The sequence below is a fragment of the Gorilla gorilla genome, chromosome 7 (assembly GCF_029281585.2).
Source record: "Gorilla gorilla gorilla isolate KB3781 chromosome 7, NHGRI_mGorGor1-v2.1_pri, whole genome shotgun sequence".
NCBI lineage: Eukaryota > Metazoa > Chordata > Mammalia > Primates > Hominidae > Gorilla > Gorilla gorilla.
Window position 1 is genome coordinate 102,708,476 of NC_073231.2, and position 26,529 is coordinate 102,735,004.

The following is a 26,529-nucleotide window of genomic DNA, read 5'->3' on the forward strand; positions in this document are numbered from 1 at the left end:
TCCATTCAGCTTCAGTTTACCTGACTTTGGAGGGGTTGCAACACGGCCTTGCCTCTTATGCTGAGCTTTCTTTGGAATTGCTATGTGACTGGTTCTTTGACAGACTTAGTTAGAAATTCAGATGATATTGATTTAAAATAGACCCGTGGGGTTTGAGAACAGTTAGAGAGAGCACAGATGAGAAGGAGAGGTTAAATTTTTTCTAAACTCAAGTTGTCAGTACTAAATTCATTATCCCCCATTAACAGGCATAATAATGAAAATAATAATGTATAACTTTTTCACTCCATTCACTCATTTATTCATGAAATATTTATTAAGTGCCTATGTACTAGAGTGTATACTAAATGCTAGACATATGTAGATAAATAGATAAACCATGCCTGTCTTAGGGAGTAAGGTGGAAAGCCTGAGGGTGGCATATAGGTTAGTCTGGCATATAATCTCAACAAGCTTTTGGAAAGATGAAATGGTTGTCCTTAGAGGCAGAAATTGCATTTGTTTTGGTCACAGATGTAGCCTACCTCCATTGCCTGCCACAGAACCTGGCTCAGCTAAGTACCCAATAGATGTTTTTTGAATTGGCTTAATATTTCTAATTGCATGATTAAGTGGCCAGAATCAGTTAATTTAACCCATGAGTCCTTTTCACTCCTTTTACAGAGCTAGAAACTTTTTGTGGCCAATCAACCTGGTAACCAAACATTTAAATTCTGGTAATTGGTAAATATGCCTCGTCACAGGTTTGTTGAATGATTTATTTTTCATAAAAGCAGGAGGTTCATGACAAGCTCAGCAAATCTGTTGGCAGTTTTAAGACATTATACCAGGTAGTTTAGGGAAGTTTCTCGGCAAATGAGACCTTTAGATTATGTAATATTCTTGCAAGGCAACTAGGAAAAATAGTTTTTAAAATTATGTCTATTTTGCTATATTTAAAAGCAGAAATTATCTTATTATGGAGAATTGATTAAATATTTGATAGCATTTTTGTATGATTTAACATATTTATAGGTGTTAATTTCTCACAAAATTTAAGTTATAGCTCTAGGTGTAGAATTAATAGTTTCCCTCTGATTACAGTTTTTTTGGTGTTAACTTACATCTATTTTTGGATGATTTGACTTACCCTTCCTTTTTAAAATTCAGACTCTAAATTTAAGGCTGTACATCACCATAGTGTTTATGAAGGGAATTAAATCTTACAGAATGTTCCAGTGCAATCTGAAACTACAGCAACTACTTGAGGTTTTATGTCTGAAAAGTGTTTTAATCAGTGATGGATTTGGAATTATTGCAGCTGATTCCTGAATTCTTAGGCCTAGGCCTTAGGAACACACTCTCCAGATGTTTATAAAATGCCATTTTACCAATGTCCTGTTTATACTTTGACTTTGTGGTTCAAAAAAAATACATTTGCCTACTTCAGAGTACCAGATGAAAGTATTTTACATCAACTAAATACTGCATTTGAGCTGCCCAACTGTCCCTAACCCTGACTCCTTCTGCCTTAAAGGCATTTATTTCCTATCATCACCTATTTTCTCCAAGACATGTGAGAAGAATAAAGCCTGTATTGTGGCATTTTGTGTGAATGCTAAGTTCTTGGCAATGTTTCTTATTCCTTCCCTAGCTCTTCTATTTTCCCTAAAAAGTATTCTCTTTTTGAAAGAAAAATTTAATTTCTCAATTTCTTAAACCAGATTATTAATTAAAACTGCAAAATGAAGGAAGGAACACCCACTAATTCTTCAAAGCTCAGCAACAGAATCAAATCCTTTGAAGATCTGTCTGCTTAACTCATCACTATTAATCAGTTTAAGACTATTTAGAAAAGGTACTGAGAGAAAGAAATGAATAAAAATGGGTGAATAAGGCAATATTAAGCTGACACTTTATAGTCTGGTTGGTAGAGTAAAAAAGCAGTCAAACTTAACAGCTTTTTTAAAAAATTAAGAATGTTATATAGGTTGATGTTATTTTTATTATTATAAATGTAATATTTACTCTTTTTGCCAACTTGGAAAATGTAGAAAAGTCAAGAAGAACATAACATTCATCCATGATCCCACCACCCAGACAAAACCACTTTTACCTTTTCCCCTATTTTTTAAGTCATTTTTTTGCTACATAATTAATCAATTTGCATAAATACAAAATTGAGGTAATGGTATATGCACAATTTTGAAACATGTTTTAATCACTTTCTTGTGGCATTAAATATTCTTCAAAATATGTTTTTAGTGGCTGCAGAGTTATGTTATGACTTTCTCATCCTTTAGTTGGTCTTTAGTGTGTTTTTATGGTGTCCAGTTTCAGTCTCATGTTGATCTCCTTCCACCCTTTGTCTTCACTGAGTCACTCTTGGCTCACTATGGTAATCATTAGCACTGGTTTCTAGATATTTCTGGCTCTTCACCTGCACATGAAACAGGGCTGTACATATCAGTCCCTTGGAGTTTGGGTGAGGACATGTGACTTTTTCTAACCAATGAGATGTGAGTAGAGCATTTAATTACTGACGAGAGAGACCTTTCAGAGTGCTGTCCTCTTTGCCACAGTGACTGGCAGCTTTCCAGAGAGTGGCTGCTCCATTAGCGTGGATCCCAGAGTGAGGTTGAGGCCAACATAAACACCTAATTGGCCTGGGACGGATAGGTAATGTGAGAAGAAAATGAAACTTTGTTTTAGTGAGTGAAATCTTAGGGGCTGTTTGTTATCAGTGAATAAGTTTGCCTGTCTTAACTGATAACACCAATCATTTGTATCTAGATTGGGAATCTGATTTAGACCTTGTGGTCATCTTATAGACTCATGTTCACCTTCACATCTGTAAATTATGTGGCAGGTCATCGTATACACTTTCTCAAACAATTGGGGAATCTTTGCCCCTATGCATCTGTTTTCAGGGTGTTTCTTTAGTTGACTTCAGGCGTATTCAATAACTCATATCATATACATACATAAACACTCATACCTTCATTCTCACAATGTTTATGATTAGCCTTGTTCATACTTTTCTGTTGCCTAGGAAAATGTCAATAGAAATTTTAAAGTAAAGACTGATTTTTTTTAAAGTATAAACTTTGTAGTTATATGAAAATGAGAAAATTCATAAGGAAAAAATCCTGTCATTTCCCCTGCCATTCAAACCTATTTTTTTATCCCATATTTCCTCTATTCCCTGTGTATAAAACTTTATATTGCTTATCATAGTTTACATACAACTTGACATTTTCTATATATATAAAAATTTTCATGTTTTTCCTACACTTCATAATTAACATTTTAATGGCTGCAAAATATTCCACTGAAATTGAACACCGTAATTTATACTACAATTTCCTTATTACTGGTTTTTTAGTTTGCTGCAATTTTTTTGAAATTCTGTTGGAATAAATAATTTTTAGAGCATTTTAAAACAAATATACTAGAATGTATACATCTAATCAGTATTATCATATAAATAACTTCTAAGTCTAAACACATATTCTAATGCAGGTGCCATTGATATAAACATTTCTAATCTCTTTTAAAATGGTCTTTATGGCCAATTGATGAGCTACAAATTAAAAATTAGTCTCATTATTTTATAATATATCTTGATTTGGACCCCAAATCATTCATTCATTTTGTTAATCATGTTTTGGCTGTTTTCAAGTTAATTCTAATTTTAAAGCACCAAATTTTGCCTTCATTTAGACCATTTGGAAGGCTGCCAAATGCTCTGAAGGCAATTTCAGAGGAAAAGTTCCAAAACTGTTAACAGCACTGGGCAATTGCTGCGATAACTGTGCAGCCTACCATAGTGATGGTTTTAGAGAAAAAAACACTCTTTTAAAAATGTGAGTTTGAGTAGATTTGTTACTGTAATCATTAAATCCACAACTCTATAGTCACGCTGGGCATGGATGTAATATTGTTCAAAATAAATGCCAGTTGCTTGATAGCAGGGACTGATTCTTTCACGGCATCTACATTAGTGCCTTGCACATGGTAACTACTTAGGTATATTTGTGATTGAGTCTGTGAAAGTGATCCCTGTTGAGATCACACTTTTTCCATTGGCAAGGACCTATCTTTGAATAAATCCTTTCTGCTGGTGAAGTCTTGAAGTCTCCAGCACTCTAGACTTACAGCATTAGCATCATGTGGGAATTTGTTAGAAATGAAAGTTCTCTGGCCTCACCCTGGACCTACTAAATCAGAAATTCTAGAGATTGGGCCAGCAATCTGTTTTAGCAAGACTTCCATGTTATTCTGACACATAATAACTAAATGGTAAAGTTAGCCTGAAGAAAAACTGAAAATAAAGGTCAAAGAGGTGATTCTATAATGAAAGAAAGTTGGTGTTAGAAGCCACAGACTAGCAAAATTCAATAAACATCTTCAGAGCACCTACTGTGGTCCAGAAATTGAGCTTGTAGATACTAGGTATGCAAAAGCAAAATAGATAGTGTCTATACAGAATACATAAATGTGCGTAAATGGGTATAAAATAAATACAATGCTGAGTGATACTTCGGTATAGAAGAATATACAAAATATGGGTGGTGATGATCATAACTACCATTTATAAACCACATGTTGTCTGTCAGGCACAGTACAGTGCTTTATATATATTATTTTTTTGGTATGATTATCAGAAGGAATATAAAGATTAAAAGGTGCTGCATTACTTAAATAGGTTCCCTTAAACCTGGAAAGAATAAAATCCTGGTCACAAAGTTCATTTCTTGCCCAGAGCACTTGACCCATTCAGGGACCCTGTGTTTGTCAGTTCACTTCAGAAATGATTATATTGGCACCTATCTCAGAATTGATATACAGATTAAATATGGTCATGGATGAAATTATTTAGCCCACTATATGTCATCAATATTCATTAGATAGTAATCATTTTTATTGCTACTAATAGTAATCATCATCATCATTAGAGGGGTGAGCGGCAATATAAGATAGATTCTATAGAGGTTAAAAGCATGACTCCAGCCAGATTGCCAGGGTTCAGTTCTGTCTTTGTCAGCTTCTAGCTGTGAGACTATGGGCTTAGCCTTTCTGTTTCAATTTTGTCATCTGTACAATGGGGACAGTAAGAGTCCTTCACAGGGTTGTAATAACTGGTAAATGAATTAATGTGTGAAAAGCACACAGCACACTGGCAGGCACAGGGCAAATGCTCAGTAAGTGCTAGCTTGGAGTGTTCTGTCAAAAAGCCTAACATCTCTTGGTGGTATTTTGTGATTTTTGACAGAATGGTGTATGCTTTAGGCATCTATGGAACAAAAATATCACCCTTCCTTAAATCTGTGGCGTTCAGGGATCACTACATATTTGAATAAAGGCCTTTCTGTGATGTCTAACAGGAAGAAGAAAACCACTGATACAAAACTAAGGTTTAAAAAAGGCCAAGGGGAGAAAATTTTAAATCAAAAGTCATCCATTCTTATTTCATGGAAATACGTTATTTAAGCAAATATACTGATAATGATGCACAGATGCTGTTTGTATACATTACTTTCCTCCTTTGAATTCTTATTGTACTCCTTTGAATCTATAAGTACTGATTTCTTATTGGTGCCAGCGATCTTCAGAATTAGTTCTGTCCCCTTCTGTATCATTGTGTGAGACAAATATCTCATATACAACTTTTCTAAAGATTAGAAGACTAAAATATGTGTCTGTTGCCTCAAAGGCAGAGAAGAGGTACACAAATTTGAATAAACAGTTAAAACATTAACAGATGTATTGGAAGAGTCCTTGAATACACATGCGATTGATATCAAGAAAACATTAGCTTTGTAATTCTGCCTAGATCCAACACTGATGGGCTGGCACTGCAGAAAGATTCAGCTGCAAGTATTTCATGTAACTGATGGTGTAACGCAAAAACATTTCAGTAGATATCTTTCTAATAATTTGCCACAGGTGCTCAAATGCCTGGGAGCTAGAATTTCAAGGATTCAAATTGCTACTGTGATAGCTTCAGGCTTTGCTTCCAGGTTTTTTTTTTGTTTTTTTGTTTTTTTTTTAAGCAGGCTGTGGCACATGTTTTTAAGAATTTAAGTTTATTTATTGGTGATGCTGCAGTTTGCTTGATTACAGTTTAAGAGGGTGACTGTAGTTTCTCAAAGAACCTAATGAATATGAACTCAGTTTACATCATTGAAAACTCATGTTCAATCTCTATCCTGCGTGTACTGTGTTCAGTTATTTTCTTTGAACTTAACATTATTTCATCTACGTTTCTATGTACTGCTTTCGACCCATTTACGTGTCATAGATATCTTCTCTTTTGCCACTTCCTCTCCTGAAGTTTCTCTCCTGGGTTTCTTCTAGAGTTCAATGTATATATAGAGATGCAGAGAACATCTTAGTACAAATTATTTTTTCTTTTTTTACCATATTGCCGAGGAGTTTGTTCTCCAAAGCAAAATAACCAAAACAAAATCAGAATTTTTATAGGTTTGCTGCATTTTGGGAGATCACACTCTAGAAAGATCAAACTAATTTAAGTGCCACCAGCATTGGTTATACAGATTGATCATCCCTTATCCAAAATACTTGGGATCAGAAATGTTTTGGATTTTGAATTTTTTCAGATTTTGGAATACTTACATGTACATAATGAGATATCATAGGGATGGGACCCAAGTCTTAAACATACAGTTCACTTGTGTTTGAGATACACCTTATATACATAACCTAAAGGTAATTTTATGAAATATTTCTGATAATTCTGTGCATGAAACAAAATTTTAACTGCATTTTGACTGCCACTGGCCACAGAAGTCATGTGGAATTTTCCATTTGTGGCATCATGTTGGTGCTCAAAAAGTTTCAGAGCATTTGGGATTTTGGATTTTTGGATTAGGGATGCTTAAACTGTATGTATAATTTTCCCATAGCTTATACGGTACCAGATTTTTATTATAATTTAGGTGTGTAATAACTTCTTACAGTAATTTTAATTTAGGTTTACTTAGTTGGTAGGAAGTTATATATCTGTGAGAGAAAAATCTTAATATTTATAATTTGAAAATATATAATGCACTGATTTATCATTTTGGTCATGGCAAACACTGGGACATATTTGTCTGCAAATAAAAGAAAATTCGACTAATGGTGGTTGTATTAGTCAGGATTATCCAGAGAAACAAAACCAATAGGATGTGCAAGTAAGCAGAAATTGTAACATACAGTAGAATTAAATTGGAAAGGAAACAAGGAAACTCATATATTTTGTGATGTTTACTATGGGTTACAGAATGTACAGTAAACACAAAAGCTAATATTTATTCAATACTTTCTAGCTCACAAAGCATTAAGTGTAAAATTTTAGCTATTTTAAATTTTCTTTTATCTTTATTTCACAGGCACTTACCTCCTGTATCTTTGAATCTTCTTTATATTTTTATGTTTAAGAGAAAAAAGCCAAAAGTCCTTCCTGTATGGTGTGGATGTTAAATACCCAACAGTTTTATTCCCCTTAACATTTTGACCATCTTCCTTCTTTCTTGCACTCTTGTGGAGTTGGCTGCTTTCCTCTACTTTGGAAGAAGCTACGTTTTTCTGACCCTGTAATGGTGTTCTTCTGAGATTTGTGGATGAACATAAGATATTAAACATATCGGTTGAGTTTTGTTCATGTGGAGTCTGTCATCAATATGGAATAGAATTCAATAATTTGACTTTTTCTTGCCTCTCTTCTGCCATTTCAAATGAATCATAAAAATTAGGAAGGAAATTTAGTCTCATCTCCTCTCTCTTGAGCAGATTTCTTTTCCTTCTCTTTTTTTTTTTAAACCTGTGGGAGTTGGGAATATTTTAGTGCTCCCCCTTTGTGAATTATGGTGTAAATGAAACTTTTTGCTTTTGTGTTATTAATGACAGTTTAAAAGTCTGAGATGGATTTTCTCTTATTGTTGTTAATGACAGTATAAAAGTCTTAGGTAAATTTACTCTTAAGGTGCTAAATTTAAAAAAAATTAATAAAGTCAATTGAAAATTTTCCAAGAGTTATTTTAAAGTTGATTTTTAAATCAAATAAGCTTTTCTAATAAGCAAAATAAGTGCTCTTTTAATTAGAAGCTTAAAAAAAAACTCTATGGAAACAAAAGACTATACCTTCAAAAGCTCACAATGTTTACAATTCACACCTCCAGACCTTTTTTTAGGAAACATTCCAAGGCTTTAAACTATTTGTGAATAATTTTTATCTTAGTCAATGTGTTATATGCCCCTGCACAGACTTACATATTCTTCATTGAGATATATAATTGTCCTCTTGTTGGATATTTAACCTATAAGCTGACACTCACTTTCAAGGATTGATTTGAACTTTGCAAATTTTGAAATGCTCAGAAACATAAAGTGCTTGGTATCTTTTATAAGAAGCTAGTCAGAACTGCCTGACATGAAGGGAGTTTGATTGATGTGTGATAATCAGGTAGGAAATTTCAAACTTATTTATTTAAGCACTGCATTTATTTTATGTAGATCAAAGGAAAATATTCAGCTGGCTTCAAATGATGTCACTTTTCATAAGATACACAAGAAATTTGATGAAATTTGAAAAACTGATTAAGACTTACATTTGTTCATGTTCATTTTATATTTTGGGTGTACTATCTCGCAAGCACAAACACCAGCAGGCTTTGCTTTTACACGTCTCATAAGCCAAGTCCATGGAAGTATAAATTTTTAATGAGATAGATACTAGGATTCTCTCCTTAAAGGAAAATTGGAACCTTAGGATTCTTATTTTGATTTTCATGATAGAAGTTCTATTTGGGATATAATTCAGACACAATAAAATATACTCCTTTAACTTGCACAACTCTATGGTTTTTAGTATATTCACAGAGTTGTGCAACCACCACAACTAATTTTAGGACATTTCATCATCCCAAAAAGAAAGCTCATATCTATTAACTTTCCACTCTCCCCTGCCAGTCCTGGGCAACCTAAAATTTACTTTCTATCTAAAACCTAAAATTTACTTGATTGAATTTACATTCTATCTAGATATGCCTGTTCTGGACATTTCATACAAATGGAATCTTGCAATATATGGTCTTTTTTGACTAGCTTCTTTCACTTAGAATAATGTTTTCAAGGTTCATCCATGTTGTAGCATGTACCAAATGTCATTTTGTATTGCTGAGTAATTTCATCATATGGCTGTACTGCATTTTGTTTACACATTTATCATTTGATAGGTATTAAGGTTGTTTCTACCTTGTGACTATTAAAAATAATGCTGCTATGAATATTTGTGTGTAATTTTTCTTCATGTGGGCATATATTTTCATTTCGTTATAATATATACCAAGGAGTAGAATTGCTGGGCCATGTGATAAGTACACGTTTAACTTTTTGAAGAACTGTCAAATTGTTTTCCAGAGTAACTATGCCATTTCACATGCAATGTACAAGGATTCAAATTTCTCCACATCCTCCCCAATGCTTGTTTTTATCTCTTTTTGGTAATAGCCATCCTACTAGATGGAAAGTGACATCTCATTGAGGTTTTGATTTGCATTTCCTTTATGGCTAATCATGTTCAGCATCTTTTCATGTAATTATAGTCCATTTATATATCTTCTTTGGAGAAATGTCTATTCAAATTATTTTCCCATTTTCATAATTGGATTTTAAAATTATTGAATTGTTAAAAATCTTTATATATTTTAGATACAAGTGCCTTATCAGATATATGATTTGTAAAAGTTTTCTCCCATTCTGTGGGTTGCCTTTTTACTTTTTGATGGTGTCCTCTAAAGCACAAAAGTTTAACATTTTGGTGGTTCCATTTATCTATTTTTTATTTTGTTGCTTGTGATTTTGGTGTTGTCTCTAAGAAACAATTTCCTTTCCCAAAGTCATGAAGTTTTATAGTTTTAGCTATTACATATAGGGCTATGATTCATTTTGAAATTATTTTATCTATGGCATGATTTAAGAATGTAACTTTATTCTTTTGCATGTGGATGTCTGGTTTGCCTAGAACAATTTGTTGAAAAAACTGTTCTATTCTTGTTGAATTGTCTGGGTATCTTTGTTGAAAATGAGTTGGCCATTCCTAGAAGGGTTTATTTCTGGACTCTCAATTCTACTCTATTGGTTTATATATCTATCCTTATACCAGTACCATGCTATCTTGGTTACTATAGTTTTATGGTAAGTTTTTAAATATGGAAGTATGAGTTCTCCAACTTTGTTCTTTTTTTAAAATTCTAACTTGTTTTGTTTATTTTGAATGATTTCCATATGAATTTTATAATCAGCTTGTCAATTTCTTTTTTTTAAAAAAAGCAGCTGGAATTTTGATATGGATTGCATTAAATCCATAAATCAACTTGGGGGGCATTGCCATGTTAACAATATTAAGTATTCTACTTTATAGACATGAACATCTTTCCATTTATTTAGATCTTTAATTTATTTTAACAATATGTTATAGTTTTCAGTATACAGGTCTCACATGTTGGTTAAATTTATTTGTTCTATTTTATTGTTTTTATTATGAATTACATGGATTGCTTAGTTAATTTAATTTTCAGATTACTCTTTGCTATTGTTTTGCTTTTGCATCGTTCATTGCTGCTGCACAATTGATTTTTGTATGCTGATCTTTTATCTGATAACCTTGATGAACTTAATTAGTTCTAATTGTTTTGTGTGTGTGTGTGTGTGTGTGTTCCTTAGGATTTTCTATATGTAAGATCATGTCACTCTTTCTAGAAATTTGGCTTTGATATTAAAAATACATTAATATAAAACTAAAGAATTAGAATAAGATTTTATTAAAAACATTAACTTACTAAAAAAAAAAGATCATGTCATCTGTGAAAAGAGATACTTTTACTTCTTCTTTTCCAATATGGAATTTAAAAAATTTCTTTATTCTTATTTGATTCCTCTGGTTAGAATTTCCAGTAAAATGTTTAATAGGAGTGGGGAGACAAACATCCTTGTCTTCTTTCTGATCTCAGGGGAAAAGCATTCAGTCTTTCTCCATTACATATGATGTTAGCTGTGGGATATTTGTAGATGCTTTTTATCAGATTGAGGAAGTTCTCTTTCATTAGTTTGATTAGTGATTTTATCATAAAAAAGTGCTAGATTTTGTGAAATACTTTTTCAGTATCTGCTGGGATAATCATGTGGCATTGTCCTTTATTATATTAAAATAGTACATTACATCGATTGATTTTTGGATGTTAAATCAACTTTGTATTCCTGGGATAAATCCCATTTGTTTGTGGCATATAATCCTTTTTATATGTTGCTGGTTCTCTTTGCTGGTATTTTGTTAAGGATGTTTTGCATTTATATTTATAAGGGATTTTTGGTCTGTAGTTTTCTTTTCTTGTGTTGTGATGCCTTTGTCTGGTTTTGATGACAGTAATGGTGGCCTTGTAGAATGAGTTGAGAAGGGTTCCCTCCTCTTCTATTTTTTGTAAGAATTTATAGAGGATTGTTATTAATCTTTAAATCTTATTTAGATTTGTTATGGCTTCCTTGGTAGTTTACCCTTTGCTTTTATAAATTGCAGAAGGGGCTTGTAAATGGGGACAGGAAGGTGGTGTTTGTGCTGATTGGTCCCTTTACAATAATTTTACTACAGTGAAATTAGAGGATTTTAAATAAAACTGAGTCTTCATTTTGCCTCCTTCTATAAAACAATGATAGATGCTCCACCATTGGAAGACATGCTTAGTTGCAGAAACAAATTCAAAGGTTTTTATATCTTAAATTAAAATTAGAAGATGCCTTTCGGTGCCATCTCCTCAGCTGAGCCATGGGTGCATGCCCAGCTCACTGTCCCCACTTTAAGAAATCTTACCAGTAACCTATAAGTACAAATCTGTCTAGAAACACTACTTAAAAGAGCCTGTTAAGAAGTGTTATACTGACCTTCTCTTAGGTAAGAGCCTAAGAACAAGGAGAGTTTGTTGAATCCCAGACATCACGTAAGGTAATATGAATAATAAATATTTAGATTGTCTTCCTACATGTTGCAAGGTAATTTTTGGTCATTAATCACTCCACTAGCTCAGTGGGAAAAATTAACACCAAAGAAGTAATAACAACTGATGTTTACTAAGTAATTACTATGTGCCAAACACTGTCTTAAATCCTTTATGTACACTATCTCTTTTATTTTTCATAGCAATATTATGAGGTCAATGCTAACATTATTCTCCACTTTACAAATGCGGAAATTTAGAAACAAAGAGGTAATCTTAGTTGCAAAGAATGCTGGAGCTGGGGTCCGACCTAGGTTAAGTGACCCCAGAACCTGAACCAGAATTTGGAATAGATTATATGCATCCCAGGGATTTAGACTCAGGGTCTCTGTATTCCAAGTTCTGGGTTTGGAAGATAAGTCTTTGTACTCCTTTTGATGAATAATAAAATTTGCAGTCCACCTTTTCTTTTCTTTTTTTTTTTTTGAGACGGAGTCTCGCTCTGTCGCCCAGGCTGGAGTGTAGTGGCATGATCTTGGCTCACTGCAAGCTCCGCCTCCCGGGTTCAAGTGATTCTCCTTCCTCGCTATACCTGTAATCTCTGGGGATTACAGGCATGCACCACCACACCTGGCAAATTTTTCTGTATTTTTAGTAGAGATGGGGTTTCCCCATGTTGGCCAGGATGGTCTTGATCTCTTGAACTCATGATCCGCCTGCCTCAGCCTCCCAATGTGCTGGGACTACAGGCATGAGCCACCATGCCCGGCTTGCAGTCTACTTTTTAGAAATGTTCATAGAAGGTATACTCAGATGGTACTAATCACTTGAGATTAGACAGTCTCTGCAGGGATAATTGAATAAGCAAGTTAATAAAATAAATATTTAAAATGCATTGAGTGATTAATGTGTTTGAGGGTAAGTGATTTAGTTGTATAATTAATTATTTCTGCAAAATAACTCTATGAAATGGTATTATTATCACTTCCATTTATAGAAGACGCCCCTGAAACAAAGATGTGGGTAACTTGCCCTGGGCCAGTTAGCAATAAGCCCATATTTGAACCCAAGCAGTCTTGTTCCAGACCTTCTGTTTTTAACCATTCCACATTGCAGTTTCTCTAAGTAAATAGTCACCTGAAATATGGTTACAACAATACAGTCACAAAAAGAATTAGTTAGAGATAAGAATGCATCATTGTGTTTGTGCATGTGGAGACTGGAGCTGCTTCTATAGGAGATAAGCACCAAGCTATCATCTGTTGGAGAGAAATGTGTTGTGGGTGAAAGGAGGAGGAATGCTGTTCTGTAAATATGAGACAAGCTGAAACAAATATAGAAATATGAAAAGAAAAAACTAATTTTCAAAAGTGAAGTTTTTAGCCTATGCTTTAACAGAAGATAGGAATAGACTGTGGCATGCACTTGGAAGCTGTGACAGTTTGGTCCTGAGAGCACTGTGGTGTGGGAGGGTTAGGAGCCACACCTCAGGGGTGAAAAGGAACAGTTTGAAAGGGCAATTTTAGAAAATGACTTTGATAAGCTCCATTAGTAGATACAGAGGTTGAATCAACAGATTAATATAGGCTTCAATTATAAGTGTTTCTATGAATATAAGAAGCATCTAGAAATTAACAGGAAAATATCTGACCAGTTGGGATGGTATTTCTCCTTTAGTGCCAAAAGTATAATAGTTTTTTTTTCTCTTGTGGCAGTAAAATTAAAGGCCTGGATTTATTCAGCAACTTTTCTTTGTGAGAATACGAGTATATTCCCAGACATTGTTCTACACTTTTCCTGCGTGGTGTTCTACCACCAATGTGGAGTTATAGATTTAGACCTCTGTGTTTGGGTGGGAAGAGAGTAGGCCAACTGGCAGGCAGTAACCACAGAACTACATGTATCTGGGCCAGTTTTATTCCAGACATGTGGATCTTCTGGTCTGCAGCCTTGACAAACTTCAGAGTTCCCTTGTCTCCTTGTACAGATGTGTGTACCTTTTGATCATGAAGGCACTATTAATGTCCTTCAGAGTTTGTGTCAATTTGCAACTTTGAAGGATATCCACATTATCAAATAATTTACATATGATGATTATTAAATTGAAGTTTCTAATTTATTCTTAACAAAAAATAAAAATTACATTCACATCAAAAGCAAATAAATCAATACTTCCCACATTTCCTGTTTCCCAGATGCAAACAAAGATAAGTGGAAGTTAAATATCAATATACAGGTGCTTTCAAAAAAGTCTTTTGGTCTATTTCCACTTTCAAGGTAACCTGGTGGCTTCTTCTCTCAAGTCCTCACACAGGTATTCAGGAATACCAGGACGGCGTGCCCAAGATTCCAACAGCCTGTATTACGGTGGAAGATGCAGAAATGATGTCAAGAATGGCTTCTCATGGGATCAAAATTGTCATTCAGCTAAAGATGGGGGCAAAGACCTACCCAGATACTGATTCCTTCAACACTGTAGCAGAGATCACTGGGAGCAAATATCCAGAACAGGTGAGTGAAAGAGAAGGCTGGCCTAAGAATACAGTTTCCTGGTCTAGTTTGAGTTTTTAGAGATAGTTTGGGAAAGAGAGAACGTGAAACCACCTAGATGGTCCTCATAGATTCATTGAAGACAGAAGCTTTATATATATTTTTTCTCATCAAAATTTTACCACGTTTACCATCTCACACCAGTCAGAATGGGTATTACTAAAAAGTCAAAGAATAATAGATGTTGGTGAGGTTGTGGAGAAAAAGGAACACTTATATGTTGTTGGAGGGACTGTAAATTACTTCAACCCCTGTGAAAAGCAGTTTGGAGATTTCTCAAATAACTGAAAACAGAATTAGCGTTTGACCCAGCCATCTCACTACTGTGTATTGTAACCAAAGGAAAGTAAATTGTTCTACTAAAATGATACCTGCACTCACATGTTTATTGCAGCACTATTCACAATAGCAAAGACATGGAATCAACCTAGGTGCCCATCAATGGTGGGCTGGATAAAAAACAAATATATGGTCATATATATATACCATGGAATACTACCCAGCCATAGAAAAGAATGAAATCATGTCCTTTGCAGCAAGATGGGCACAACTGAAGGCCATTATCCTAAGTGAATTAACACAGAAACAAAAACAAAAAGCATGTTGTCACTTACAAGTGGGAGCTAATCATTGGGTACATGTGTACATAAATACTGGAAGAATAGGCAATGGGGGCTCCAAAATCGGGGAGGGAGAGAGGGAAGCAAGGTTTAAAAAAACTACCTGTTGGGTATTACATTACTCTTTGGGTGACGGGTTCAACTGAAGCCAAAACTTTAGCCTCACACAATATGTCCATATACCCCCTGAATCTAAAGGTTAAAAAATAAAAAATAAAAATTTTACCACATTGACTGAAGAAGGGCAGGAGTAATTGAAGGACAGAATGGTATTCATGGTGTGGAAATTCAACCTCGGAACAGTTGAGGGTGGTATTTGTCCACATGTGTTGTATTTATTCCATTTGAAGCTAGCCTGGCATTTGAGATAAAACCAATAGTTAATACTTATTGTGTTAATTATCTTATTTAATCCTTTCAAAGCTTAGTGAATTTGCATATATTTTCTGTATTAGTCCATTCTCACATTGCTATAAAGAAATACCTAAGACTGGGTAATTTATAAGAAAAGAGGTTTAATTGGTTCACAGTTCTGCAGGCTGTACAGGAAGCATGGCGGCATCTGCTTCTGGGAAGGCTTCAGAGAGCTTTCAATCATGGCAGAAGGCAAAGAGGGAGTGAGGTGTGTCTTACATGGCAGGAGCAGGAGCAAAGGGGAGGGGAGATGCCACACACTTTTAAACAACCAGATCTCATGAGAACTCACTAACACAAGAACAGCACCAAGGGGATGGTGCTAAATCATTCATGAGAAACAGCCTGTATAATCCAATCACCTCTCACCAGGCCTCACCTCCAACATTCGGAATTACAATTCCACATGAGATTTGGGCAGGGACACAGATCTAAGTCATATGAAGTTTCTTCATTTTATAGGTGAGAAAACAAACCTAGAAGGAAACTCAATTACCCAAGGTCCACACAGCTAAGTAGGCAGCTAAGAAGGAATTCAAACCCAGGATCTTGTGAATATTAAACCAAGCTTTAAACCACAGTTTATGTGCAGTTTCCAGAGTTTATGAATTTATCTGCAAATAAAGGGATAGTATGCAAGTAATTAACAGAATTATCGTGAGGACTAGATTAGGTAAGGCACATCAAATAGCTTTGTTGAGTGTTTGGCACATCACAGCTCACTCAATGTAAGTTTCCTTTGTATGGCATCTAGTGTGCAATAAACACTTTTTATAAGGTTTCTGGTGCAAGTCTCATACATTTGTTATTGAAATTCTAGAAATGGAACTTAAAAATGTTATTTAGAAATTTCAGACTTGTATTTTATTTGACAGCATCAGTGGGATGAAGGAAAGGGTGAAGAGTGATGGCGTTTGGTGATGGAGAAACAAGTCTTATGCACATGACTTCTCCCAGACTAAGGACTGGGAGACTCAGGACTCAGGACTTCTCCCAGACTTGAGGGCTGTACTGCAGTAAAGATTCATTTTAAGCTCAGGACTCTTTTCCCTCTTCTAAAATCATCTGCCTCAAGGACCTGGGCATCAACCATGGCTTTTGCCACAGGGATGATGGAAAACAAGAACTCAATAGAATCACAGGGAGTCAGACAGCTGTAGAGAAACCATGGTTTCAAACAGACAAGCCCAGCCCCTTGTGCCTTTAAGAAACTGATAACAACAGAAGAGCCAAGAGTCTATATTTCAGATGCTAAATAGTCAGATGCCTTAAAGTGTAATCCTTCCCAGGTATTTTCCCCAGTCAGTAGTTCCTGGGTAAAGTTATGTCATCATCAGGTAGCTAGCCCAGGGCTTGAAGGGTTTAGGATTATAATACTATCGCTGTTTGGTCGAGCAGGCTGGGTGAGCTGGCCTAAGGTTGTGGGCAGGTGGGTGGCAGGGTGAGAGTGAGTTATGGGGATCCTTAGTCTGTAGCAGCTAGGGAGTCTCAGAATCTGAGGCTGAAGTATTTAGGCAGAGGAGTTCTTGAGAGCCAGAGGGCTGAGATAGTGCTGGCTCTGACAGCTTCATGAGGGCCATTAACATCTTCTGGCTAGGAGAGCTTGGGCCTATTTGTCAGCTCAGCCTGACTCATTCTTTTATCTTTTAAAATCAGCTGAATTGAGGTATAACTTATATAAAATAAATCAACCAATCTAATGTACAATTTGATGAGTTTGGAAAATGTATAATGTAACCACTACCACAATTATAATATATAATATTTCCACCACCCAAAGTTTCCCTTGAGTTCCTTTGTAGTCCATCTCCGACTCTACCACCCTGCCCTGGCAGCCAGTGATCTCCTTTCTAGAGCTATAGTTGTTTTTTAAATTATTATTTCATATATAAGTGAAATAATATAATTTGTAGTCATTTTCTGTCAGGCTTATTTCACTCAGCATAATGCTTTTGAGATTTATCCATGTTGTTGATTCAGTTGTTTCTTCCTTTATATCCCTGAGTAATATTTCATTGTACAGATATATGACAATTCGTTTATCCATTCAGCAATTGATGGATATGTGGGTGGTTTCTAGTTTTTGGTTATTGTGTATAAAGCTTTTGTGAACATTCTTGTACTAGTCTTTCTGTGGACTTAATGTTTTCCTTTCTTCTGAGTAAATATCTTGGAGTGGAATTGCTGGATTGGCCTAAATTTAAGTACCCTTCTCTCTGTCAAGATGCTTCACTCTGTATTTTGTCGGGGTAGCACCTTCTCCCAGAAGGTAGATGGACAATTTCAGAGCAATCATGAGATTTAGGATGTTGCCTAGAATTCCAAGAGTTGATCATAAATACTTTTTTACCAAGATGTAAAAGGTAGAACTTTAACAAAACTTCTTCCACAAAGAAGTAACAGCATTACTTTCACAGAAAAAAATGAAAATGAGGACAGTAAAGTCAAGTCTGTGGTTGCGTTTTATGGAGGGAATCTGCATTCTAGCTGGCCTGGAACCACAGGGGACATACAGACTATGAAGGCAAGCAAGAAGCATGAAGTCCCTCTGCAGGTGTTAAGTTGACTAATGAGCCTGAAAAAGAATGGCCTTATCCCCAATAAATGTCGCTTCTTCCATGACGACTGCTTTGGTAACATTCCCCTCATCCCAACACTTCATGCCACTGTTATGGTGTCATCTCCTAGCAGAACTTGCAAATGCCCTGAGAGCAGGCACTCTGTTCACTCTATTTCCTTTCTTTTCCTTTTTCCCGCCCTAATGGCTATTTCAGGAACTTGGCATGCAGTGGCTTCTCAACACATGTTTTATCTTGGTAAAATGAAGGAGTAAGTAAGAAGAAAATGGTTGGAGGATGTTACTAATCTTGATCCCCTTTAAATCTGGAAGTTTTACTGCCCTTTTAGAATACCAATTGTTCATTGGCACATTGAACCTCACCCCTGAATGTAGTGCAATATGTCCAAATATGAACACATTGGCTCCCTCATACCTGATTTGTTGTCTTTGTTTCTTGTTTCTATTAAATGAACCATATTTATCGAACAGCAAAGTTATAAAACTTCAAGTTAATTTTCATTCCCTCTCCTTTATCACTGTCCTACAGTCAGGTATCACATCCTATTCAGTCTATTTTCAGCATATTAAAAAAAAAATTCTGTTCCTACCTTGCCTTTACTGCTACTACTGCCTTGATTCAGGCCCTCACTATTTCCCCCCGATTTTTTTTTCTTCTGGTCTTTTCCATACTTCTTTGCAATGAGGCTCAAAGTTATTTTAAAACATTTGATCTCAACATGGTGATTCCCTGCTTTCAGATCCCTCTCTCCTGTTTCTTATAAGGTAAAGGTTGTGATGAAGATAAATGCTGAGGTGAGTAATCAGAGGTGAGCAGATGACAGAGAAAAAAAGACAAAGACAGAGGGGAGTCAGGGTTAGATAAGAGGCAGTTATAGTAAGAAGAAATTATATGGTACCATTCATAAATGAACAGAAAATGAGAATGAAGAAAGGGGAAAAGGAAATGTATGATGGTGAAAGGCAATGTCTGGTGGAGATTCAAGGTCAACTGAGAACTGATCTTTCATAGGCCAGGGAAGGAGTTCAGTTTCAAAGTCTAGCAGACTTTCCTAAAATCATTCATTTTTAAGTTATCAGTAATGCTAACAGTAACTTAAAAGTTGGTTTTTATAATTTAGGTTGACTAACTTCTGCCTGACACACCCTTGCTACTTTGCTCCATAGCATACTAAAGAATAGTGGTGCTAAATAACTTATAAAATTAGCTGCAGTGGAAATTTTCTCTATAAAAGGAGAAGGTCTGTTGAAACTATCATTATTCTGCCTGCAGAATAATGCAAATATCTTTGGAGACTTGAAGGTAGGCAGAGGGGAGGAAAGTGGGTATCTTAGTCTGTTTTATGCTGCTATTGAAGAATATCATAGAATGGGTAATTTATAATGAACAGAAATTAGATCAGAGTTCTGGAGACAGGGAAGTTCAAGAGCATGGCACCAGCAATTTGCAAGGAACTAAGGAACTTCATGCTGCATCATCCCATGGCAGAAGGTGGAAGGGCAAGAGATGGTGAGAGCAAGAGAGCAGGAGGGGACCAAACTCCTTTTTATAACAAACTCATTTTTGAGATAATTAACCCATTCCTGTGATAATCATATTAATCCATTCCTGAGGGCAGAACCCTCATGATTTAATTACCTCATATTAGGCCCCACCTTCCAGCAATGTTGCATTGGGGATTAAGTTCTCAACACATGAACTTTTGGGTGACATATGCAAACCATTGCATGGACTAACACTAGGCAGTGGCTAATAGATATTGTTCAGTAATAACACCCAGTATAGTTCCTTACATCTCATCAACCATGCAGAGAACCTTAATAAAAGTAAAGCAGTTAGCATGTAAATAATCCTTCCATTTTGGCCCAAAACCCATGGGCAAAATGTGGTAAATATCAGCTTTAGAAAAGTGTATATGTGATTGATAAAGTATTAGTACATTTCAAAACCCTGTTGCATAATTCATCCATAAGCCTGGACTGAATTAACCACAGGATTTAAAAAGATGCCAATAGGCCAGGCGCGGTGGCTCGTGCCTGTAATCTCAGGGAGGCCGAGGTGGGCAGATAACTAGGTCAGGAGATGGAGACCATCCTGGCTAACACGGTGAAACCCCATCTCTACTAAAAAATACAAAAAAAAGTTAGCCGGGTGTGGTGGCGGGCGCCTGTAGTCCCAGCTACTGGAGAGGCTGACGCAGAAGAATGGCATGAACCTGGGAGGCGGAGATCGCACCACTGCACTCCAGCCTGGGCAACACAGTGGGACTCCATCTCAACAGAAAAAAAAAAAAGCCAATAATGAAAATACTTTATTGGGTTTCACTTTGTGAAAATAGCAGAATAGGGGTAGTATATACCTAAAATCTACCCTCTTTCCAAAAAACCGATGGTGGCACATTCTGGCTCCTCTAAGCCCAGAATTCTCTCTCCACTCTGACTTCCTCAGAAACTGTACTCTTCTGTGACTTGGGCATGTTGTGTAGGACCCAGAAGATCTTGGACAGTGTGCATGAGTGCACTTCACTGGGGCTAAAGCAGTCCTCTGGAAGCTCTGACATTAGCCTCAGAACTGCATTCTCTCAAGACAGGTTTATCCCTGGGAAATCACGGTATCTTTAAGACCCATCTATGGTTGAGAATAAATCCTAGTAGGTGAAAATGAGCGCTTTTTGATTTCTGAGCTGATACTTCATGGTACTAAAATAGCAATATTATTTCTACCCCCACTTATCAAGGAACTACTTTGCATTTGAAAATTCAGAGGAAACTTCTTGCCATCTGTGAATAGGTTTTATTTTTTGTTAACTCTATAGAGGTTATCCTAACAATTAAAATAGTCTTAGAGGCAGAGACAGAGAACAGGGATCCTAGAGATTTAGTACAAACTCCATGACTTTCAGATTAGGAAAATTGACCAAGGAGAACTTGTCCAAGGGGACACAGCAAATGTGTGGTACAAACACATCTGGAACATAACTCTAGATTTCTGGACTCCCATTTCTTTTAACCTCTAAGAGATTCCATTATGCCTGGGCATGCCTTAGTTGAATGGTGTCTAAATTTGAGGGCTATACATTGATTCAGGATATAGGCAGTTCCATCCTTACCAAGTCATTTTTATAGGAGAAATTGTACCTTTCTCTCATGCTTTTTCTCCTGACATCTTTTCCCTAAGCACAAAGAGCTCTCATATCTACTGTCCTTTGTCGTCTCAGAGTTTCCTTAGAGCACCCCTGAAGGAGTTTCATCTGGGAAAGTCGCCTGTGCTTGATCCATTGATTTTATGTATCCTCCCTCTAAGTCCTCCTTGGGTCATTTCTTTTTAGCTCCTTGTCACTTTGGAAGAGGATCTGATGAATGCATCACTTCTGGGGTGTTAATGACTATGACGCCTTGTTCTCCTGTGCCTCTTTTCACACCCCTTCACCAATCAGCTACTCAGGTCCATCTTTATCAGAGGGCAACAGAAAAAGCCAAAATAGATGCACTACTAATCATATTATATTGTAAAATAAACTTTTTTAGAAATAATTTTAGACTCACAGCTATTGTAAAAATAGTGCAGAAAGTTCAAATGTACGCTTTGACCAGGCTAACATGATCAGTGATAACATCTTACGTAACCATAGTACATTAACCTGTTGAGGACACTGGTGAGAGGAGACTCCTGAGAGCGAGCTGCTTTCTTGGAAAGCGAGGGCTGTGTTGTGGGCATCTCTGTGTAGCACCCAGTGCAGGGTGGACCTGCTCTGACTTTATTCCCCTTAGTCTTTTTCCAGTTTTAACTTATGATGCTTTCATGATTTTCCACAAACAAATGAACAAATAAACACAGAAGGAAGGTTGTGCTTGAATTGACCTGACCAGAGGACAAACTGATCCTAAACTGGACTCTCTCACCAGTAATGGATTCTCTAATGTTGACTCTTGGGGCTGGCCCATTTCTTTTGATCCCCAGCAGTTTCCTAGGTCTTATTTTGAGGTTTGCTTAGTAAAGGCAATATTTTTAAAATGTTAATATATTCATGAATTATTCTGAAGTTATTGTATGGAAAGGAAAGTGTTTGGGATTTTGGAGTGGTTGGCGGTTGATGGTATTCAAACCCATTTTGATAAGGCCTTGATGCAGCGAATTTTTTTTTAACATGCCTTTTTCTTACAGCAGTTATTTTCATGCATTCAAAGAACAAATTCAGTTTTATATGCCAGTATTATTTTAAATATGGTACAGTACTGTGAAGGCTAGTGGGGAACATTGAAATGAAAACTCTAGTTTGTTAACTGAACACTTCACTTTCTTTTTTCAGTGTGGGGCAGGATTTCTCAACATCATCTCTGTTGGCTCTTTGGATCAGATAATTCTTTGTTATAGGGGGCTGTCCCGTGCATTGTGGGGTGTTTAGCGACATTCTTGGCCACTAACCACTAATGTCATTTCCTACCCCACACCACACCTCCTGCAGTCTCGAGCATCATAAATGTCTCCAGACATTGCCAAATGTCCCTTGGGGGACAAAAGCCACCCCAAGTTGAGAATCACTGATGTGGAGTAATGGAAGAAAGACTAGATGGGTGTTGTGAGGCTTTGGTTCTGGTTTTATTTCTGCCACAAATAAGCTGAGTGGCTTAATCCTTCATCTATAGAAGGAGGAACTTTGTCTGAAAAAGCTTGAAGGTCATTGCCAGCCCTAAAATTCCTTTATTAAAAAAATACTGAAAGATGAAAAAAAATACTTAAAGATGAAATTTATCGTCACACTAATGGTAAATTCTGTGTACTGTTAAATAGCAACAAGACATCATGGAAGCCCTTTCTAAAGCTGGTGCTGGAGAAAAGCATTATTTACAGAGTAAGGGTGCTGCTGTTTTGTTTTGTTTTTAAATTCTGTGTTCGAATACAGTTGGGAACTTTCCTATTCAAAAAGTTAAACAGGCTCCCTTCTTCTGTGGTACTTCTTAAGCCTTTAATGTGCTGATGTGCACTGGGAATCTTTAAGAGGTAGCTTTGCAGTATTCTGCAAATTTTTGAACATGGAACACTGTTTTCACAGAGTATCTTAACATAAAACATTTTGTGAAACAGTAGGATGAGGCATGAGTTTTGCTGGGTAGATTATGTTTTAGTGTTTTTTATATTCTTTTAAAATTGCTCTTACATTAATTCAGCATCTGTTTATTTATTGGGTATTGGTATGTGTGAGGCACTAAGGTTATAGCAATAGCATGGGGTGGGCAGTATGCTCTGAGCATAACCTGTAAAATTTGCATCCTGTCTCTTATGTTTTGTTGGTAGACTATTTTGCCTTTCTGGATGTAAACATCAGCCTTTCCTGAAGATGGGAGAACTTATGCAGAAGTTGAGAAATAGGAGAGGCCCATTAGGAGGGACAGCCCACGGTGGGTCTGACATGCCATGTGAAGGGCCAGGGCTTTGTCCTGTAGGCAGTGCAAAGGCACTGTAGAGTTTTAGCAGTGGATTTGCATTTTAGCTTATTCTGGCCACTGCATACTTTTGAGTAGGCAAAGACTGAAATTCAGCCAGAAGATAATAGAGTTTAAACCAAGACAGTTGAAATAGTGTTGGAAAAGAGGAGAAGGATTCAGAAAATGTTTGGAAATAAAGTTGGCAGGAGTTGTTGAAGTTTGGGTATATGAGAGAAAAAGAGGTAGAAGTGCAGTTTGGATGAGTAGGAGAATTCATCCATTAATTCTACAGGAATTTGTTGAGCTTCTACTTTGCTGGGTGTATTAGGGTTCTCTAGAGGGACAGAACTAATAGGATATATGTGTATATGAACAAGAGTTTATTAAGGAGAATTGACTCACACGATCACAAGGTAAAGTCCCATGATAGGCCATCTGCAAGTTGAGGAACAAGGAGGCCAGCAGTGGGTCAGCCCGAGTCCCAAAACCTCAAAAGTAGGGAAGCTGACAGTGCAGCCTTCAGTCTGTGGCCAAAGGCCCAAGAGCCCTTGGCAAACCACTACTCTGAGTCCAAGGGTCCAAAAGCTGAAGAACATGGAGTCTGATGTTCGAGGGCAGGAAGCATCCAGTACAGGAGAAAGGTGGAGGTCAGAAGACTTAGCAAGTCTGCTTTATCCTAGCCTCACTGGCCATTGCTTAGATGGTGCCCACCCAGATTGAGGGTGGGTCTGCCTCTTCCCGTCCACTGACTCAAATGTTAATCTCCTTTGGCAACACCCTCAAAGACACATCCAAGAACAATACTTTGCATCCTTCAATCCAATCAAATTGACACTTAATATTAACCATGACAAGTTTACCCCTTGTCAACTTGAACCCATACACATCTCCTGAAATCGTATATAATCTCCAAATAAAGACAATAATTATGCCTAATATAATACAGCTATCTCTTGTGCAACCGGGAGCACACTAATCGTTAACCTAAATGCTATTACATAAAGTTAACAATACTTAAATACTGATATGAAGTCAATAAATCTTACATCACATGATAAAGGAAAAAGAAAATGAAGATATTTTCTTAGTGCAAGTGTATATATCTACATATTCTTAACAAAATTAGGAGGAAATATTCACAACAATTACAGTCCTCTTTCTGTAACTGGTCACGTGGTTGTAGCTGGTATTGATGACTACCTTTTTCTACTACCTATTCTGTATTCCCTTTGCCTTCAGCAAGCACCTCAGTGGGTCGTAGTTTTTTACTTGGTGTAGTGACCCAAACTTTCACTCCTGAAGAGTCTGGGCCATTTGTAGTCATGCCTGGATTGGGTTGTTGTAGTTTCCCATTGACCATAATCACGAGGCATGGTAATACTAAGAGATGCTGTAAGGATCTCCTGTATTCCATGCATACTCTTCCTTACCTCCATTGTGGGATAATAGACTAATTTTATCTTGATAATCCGGATCAGTCACCCCGGCCAACACTGTAACTCCCTTCTTAGCCTGTTGACTTAGAGGTAGGCAGAGCCCAAAGTGTCCAGATGGCAACCTTAACTTCCAATTTATTAGAATCATTGTTGTGCCTCCTGGCAACATTCCTCCCTCTGGAACTAAGACTTCTAAGCCAGCAGAATATAATGTAGCAGGAACAGAAAACAAGAATTTTGCTAGTGGGTCACTAGGGGTGATGGTGAGTGATGCCACTTCCATTTCCACCCCTTGTTTCTTGGACCTGTGAATCCTGGCTATGGGAGAAACAGTACCATGTATTGGATGCTGATTCAGATCATACACAGCCTTCTGGAGAACTTCACTCGAGCCCTGCAAAGCCCTGCAAAGTATTGTTGCCTAGTTGGCATTGTAATTGTGACTTCAGAAGTCATTCCACCATTCTATCAATCCAGCTGCTTCAGGATGATGGGTAACATAGTAAGACCAGTGAATTCCATGAGCATGCACACATTGCCACACTTTTTTAGCCATAGAGTGAGTGTCTTGGTCAGAGGCAATGCTGTGTGGAATACCATGACGGTGGATAAGACATTCCATGAATCCATGGATGGTAGTCTTGGCAGAAGCATTGCATGCAGAATGGGCAAACCCATATCCAGTGTCTATTCCGGTGCGGACAAACTGCTGTCCTTTCCATGATGGAAAAGGTCCAATATAATCGACCTACCACCAAGTAGCTGGCTGATCACCCTGAGGAATGGTGCCACATCGAGGGCTCAGTGTTGGTCTTGGCTGCTGGCAAATTAGGCACTCAGCAGTGGCTGTAGCCAGGTCATCTTGGTGAGTGGAAGCCCATGTTGCTGAGCCCATGTGTAACCTCCATCCCTGCCACCATGGCCACTTTGTTCATGGGCCCATTGAGCGATGACAGGGGTGGCTGGGGAAAGAGGCTGAGTGGTGTCCATAGAATGAGTTATCCTGTCCACTTCATTATTAAAATCCCCCTCTGCTGAGGTCACCCTTTGGTGAGCACTCACATTGGATACAAATATTTTCACAGTTTTTGACCACTCAGAGAGGTGCATCCTTAAAATTTTGTATATACATATTATCCTATTATCAAATATTGTCAAATTGCCCTCATAGCACCATAGCTGCATGGTAAGATGGGCAATTAAACAAGCAACAGTGATAAAAGGTGGTAAGTGCCACAGTATGGCAGCTACATGCTTCTATAGGGGCTCATTTGAGGACAACCGTCCTGGTCTAGGAAGCCAAGGATGGCTTTCTGGAGAGATTCAGTTTATTCCTACTAAAAAGAAGATTAACTGCATGCTAGAGATTATAAGGATGGGGTTGGGATGAGGTATATTACAAGCTGAGGAAGTACATGTGAAAGCCTGAAGAGTAGTGTTACTCTTTTTTTTAAGAAACGTGATGTGACTTCCTGTAACTTCTGAATTCATTTGCTAATGAATCCTGTTTTTATGGAGTTATCCTGCAA

General features: G+C 36.8%; 1 protein-coding gene across 5 annotated transcripts in view; it reads left to right on the forward strand.

Moving 5' to 3' along the window:
• CPQ (carboxypeptidase Q) overlaps positions 1 to 26,529 on the forward strand; it is a 495,923-nt gene that overhangs the window by 219,938 nt on the left and 249,456 nt on the right. For all 5 annotated transcript variants that reach the window (XM_055348055.2, XM_063709392.1, XM_063709393.1 and 2 more), the window contains one exon: positions 14,279 to 14,486. In XM_055348055.2, the coding sequence (XP_055204030.2) occupies positions 14,279 to 14,486 (208 nt within the window). The remainder of the gene's footprint in view (positions 1 to 14,278; positions 14,487 to 26,529) is intronic.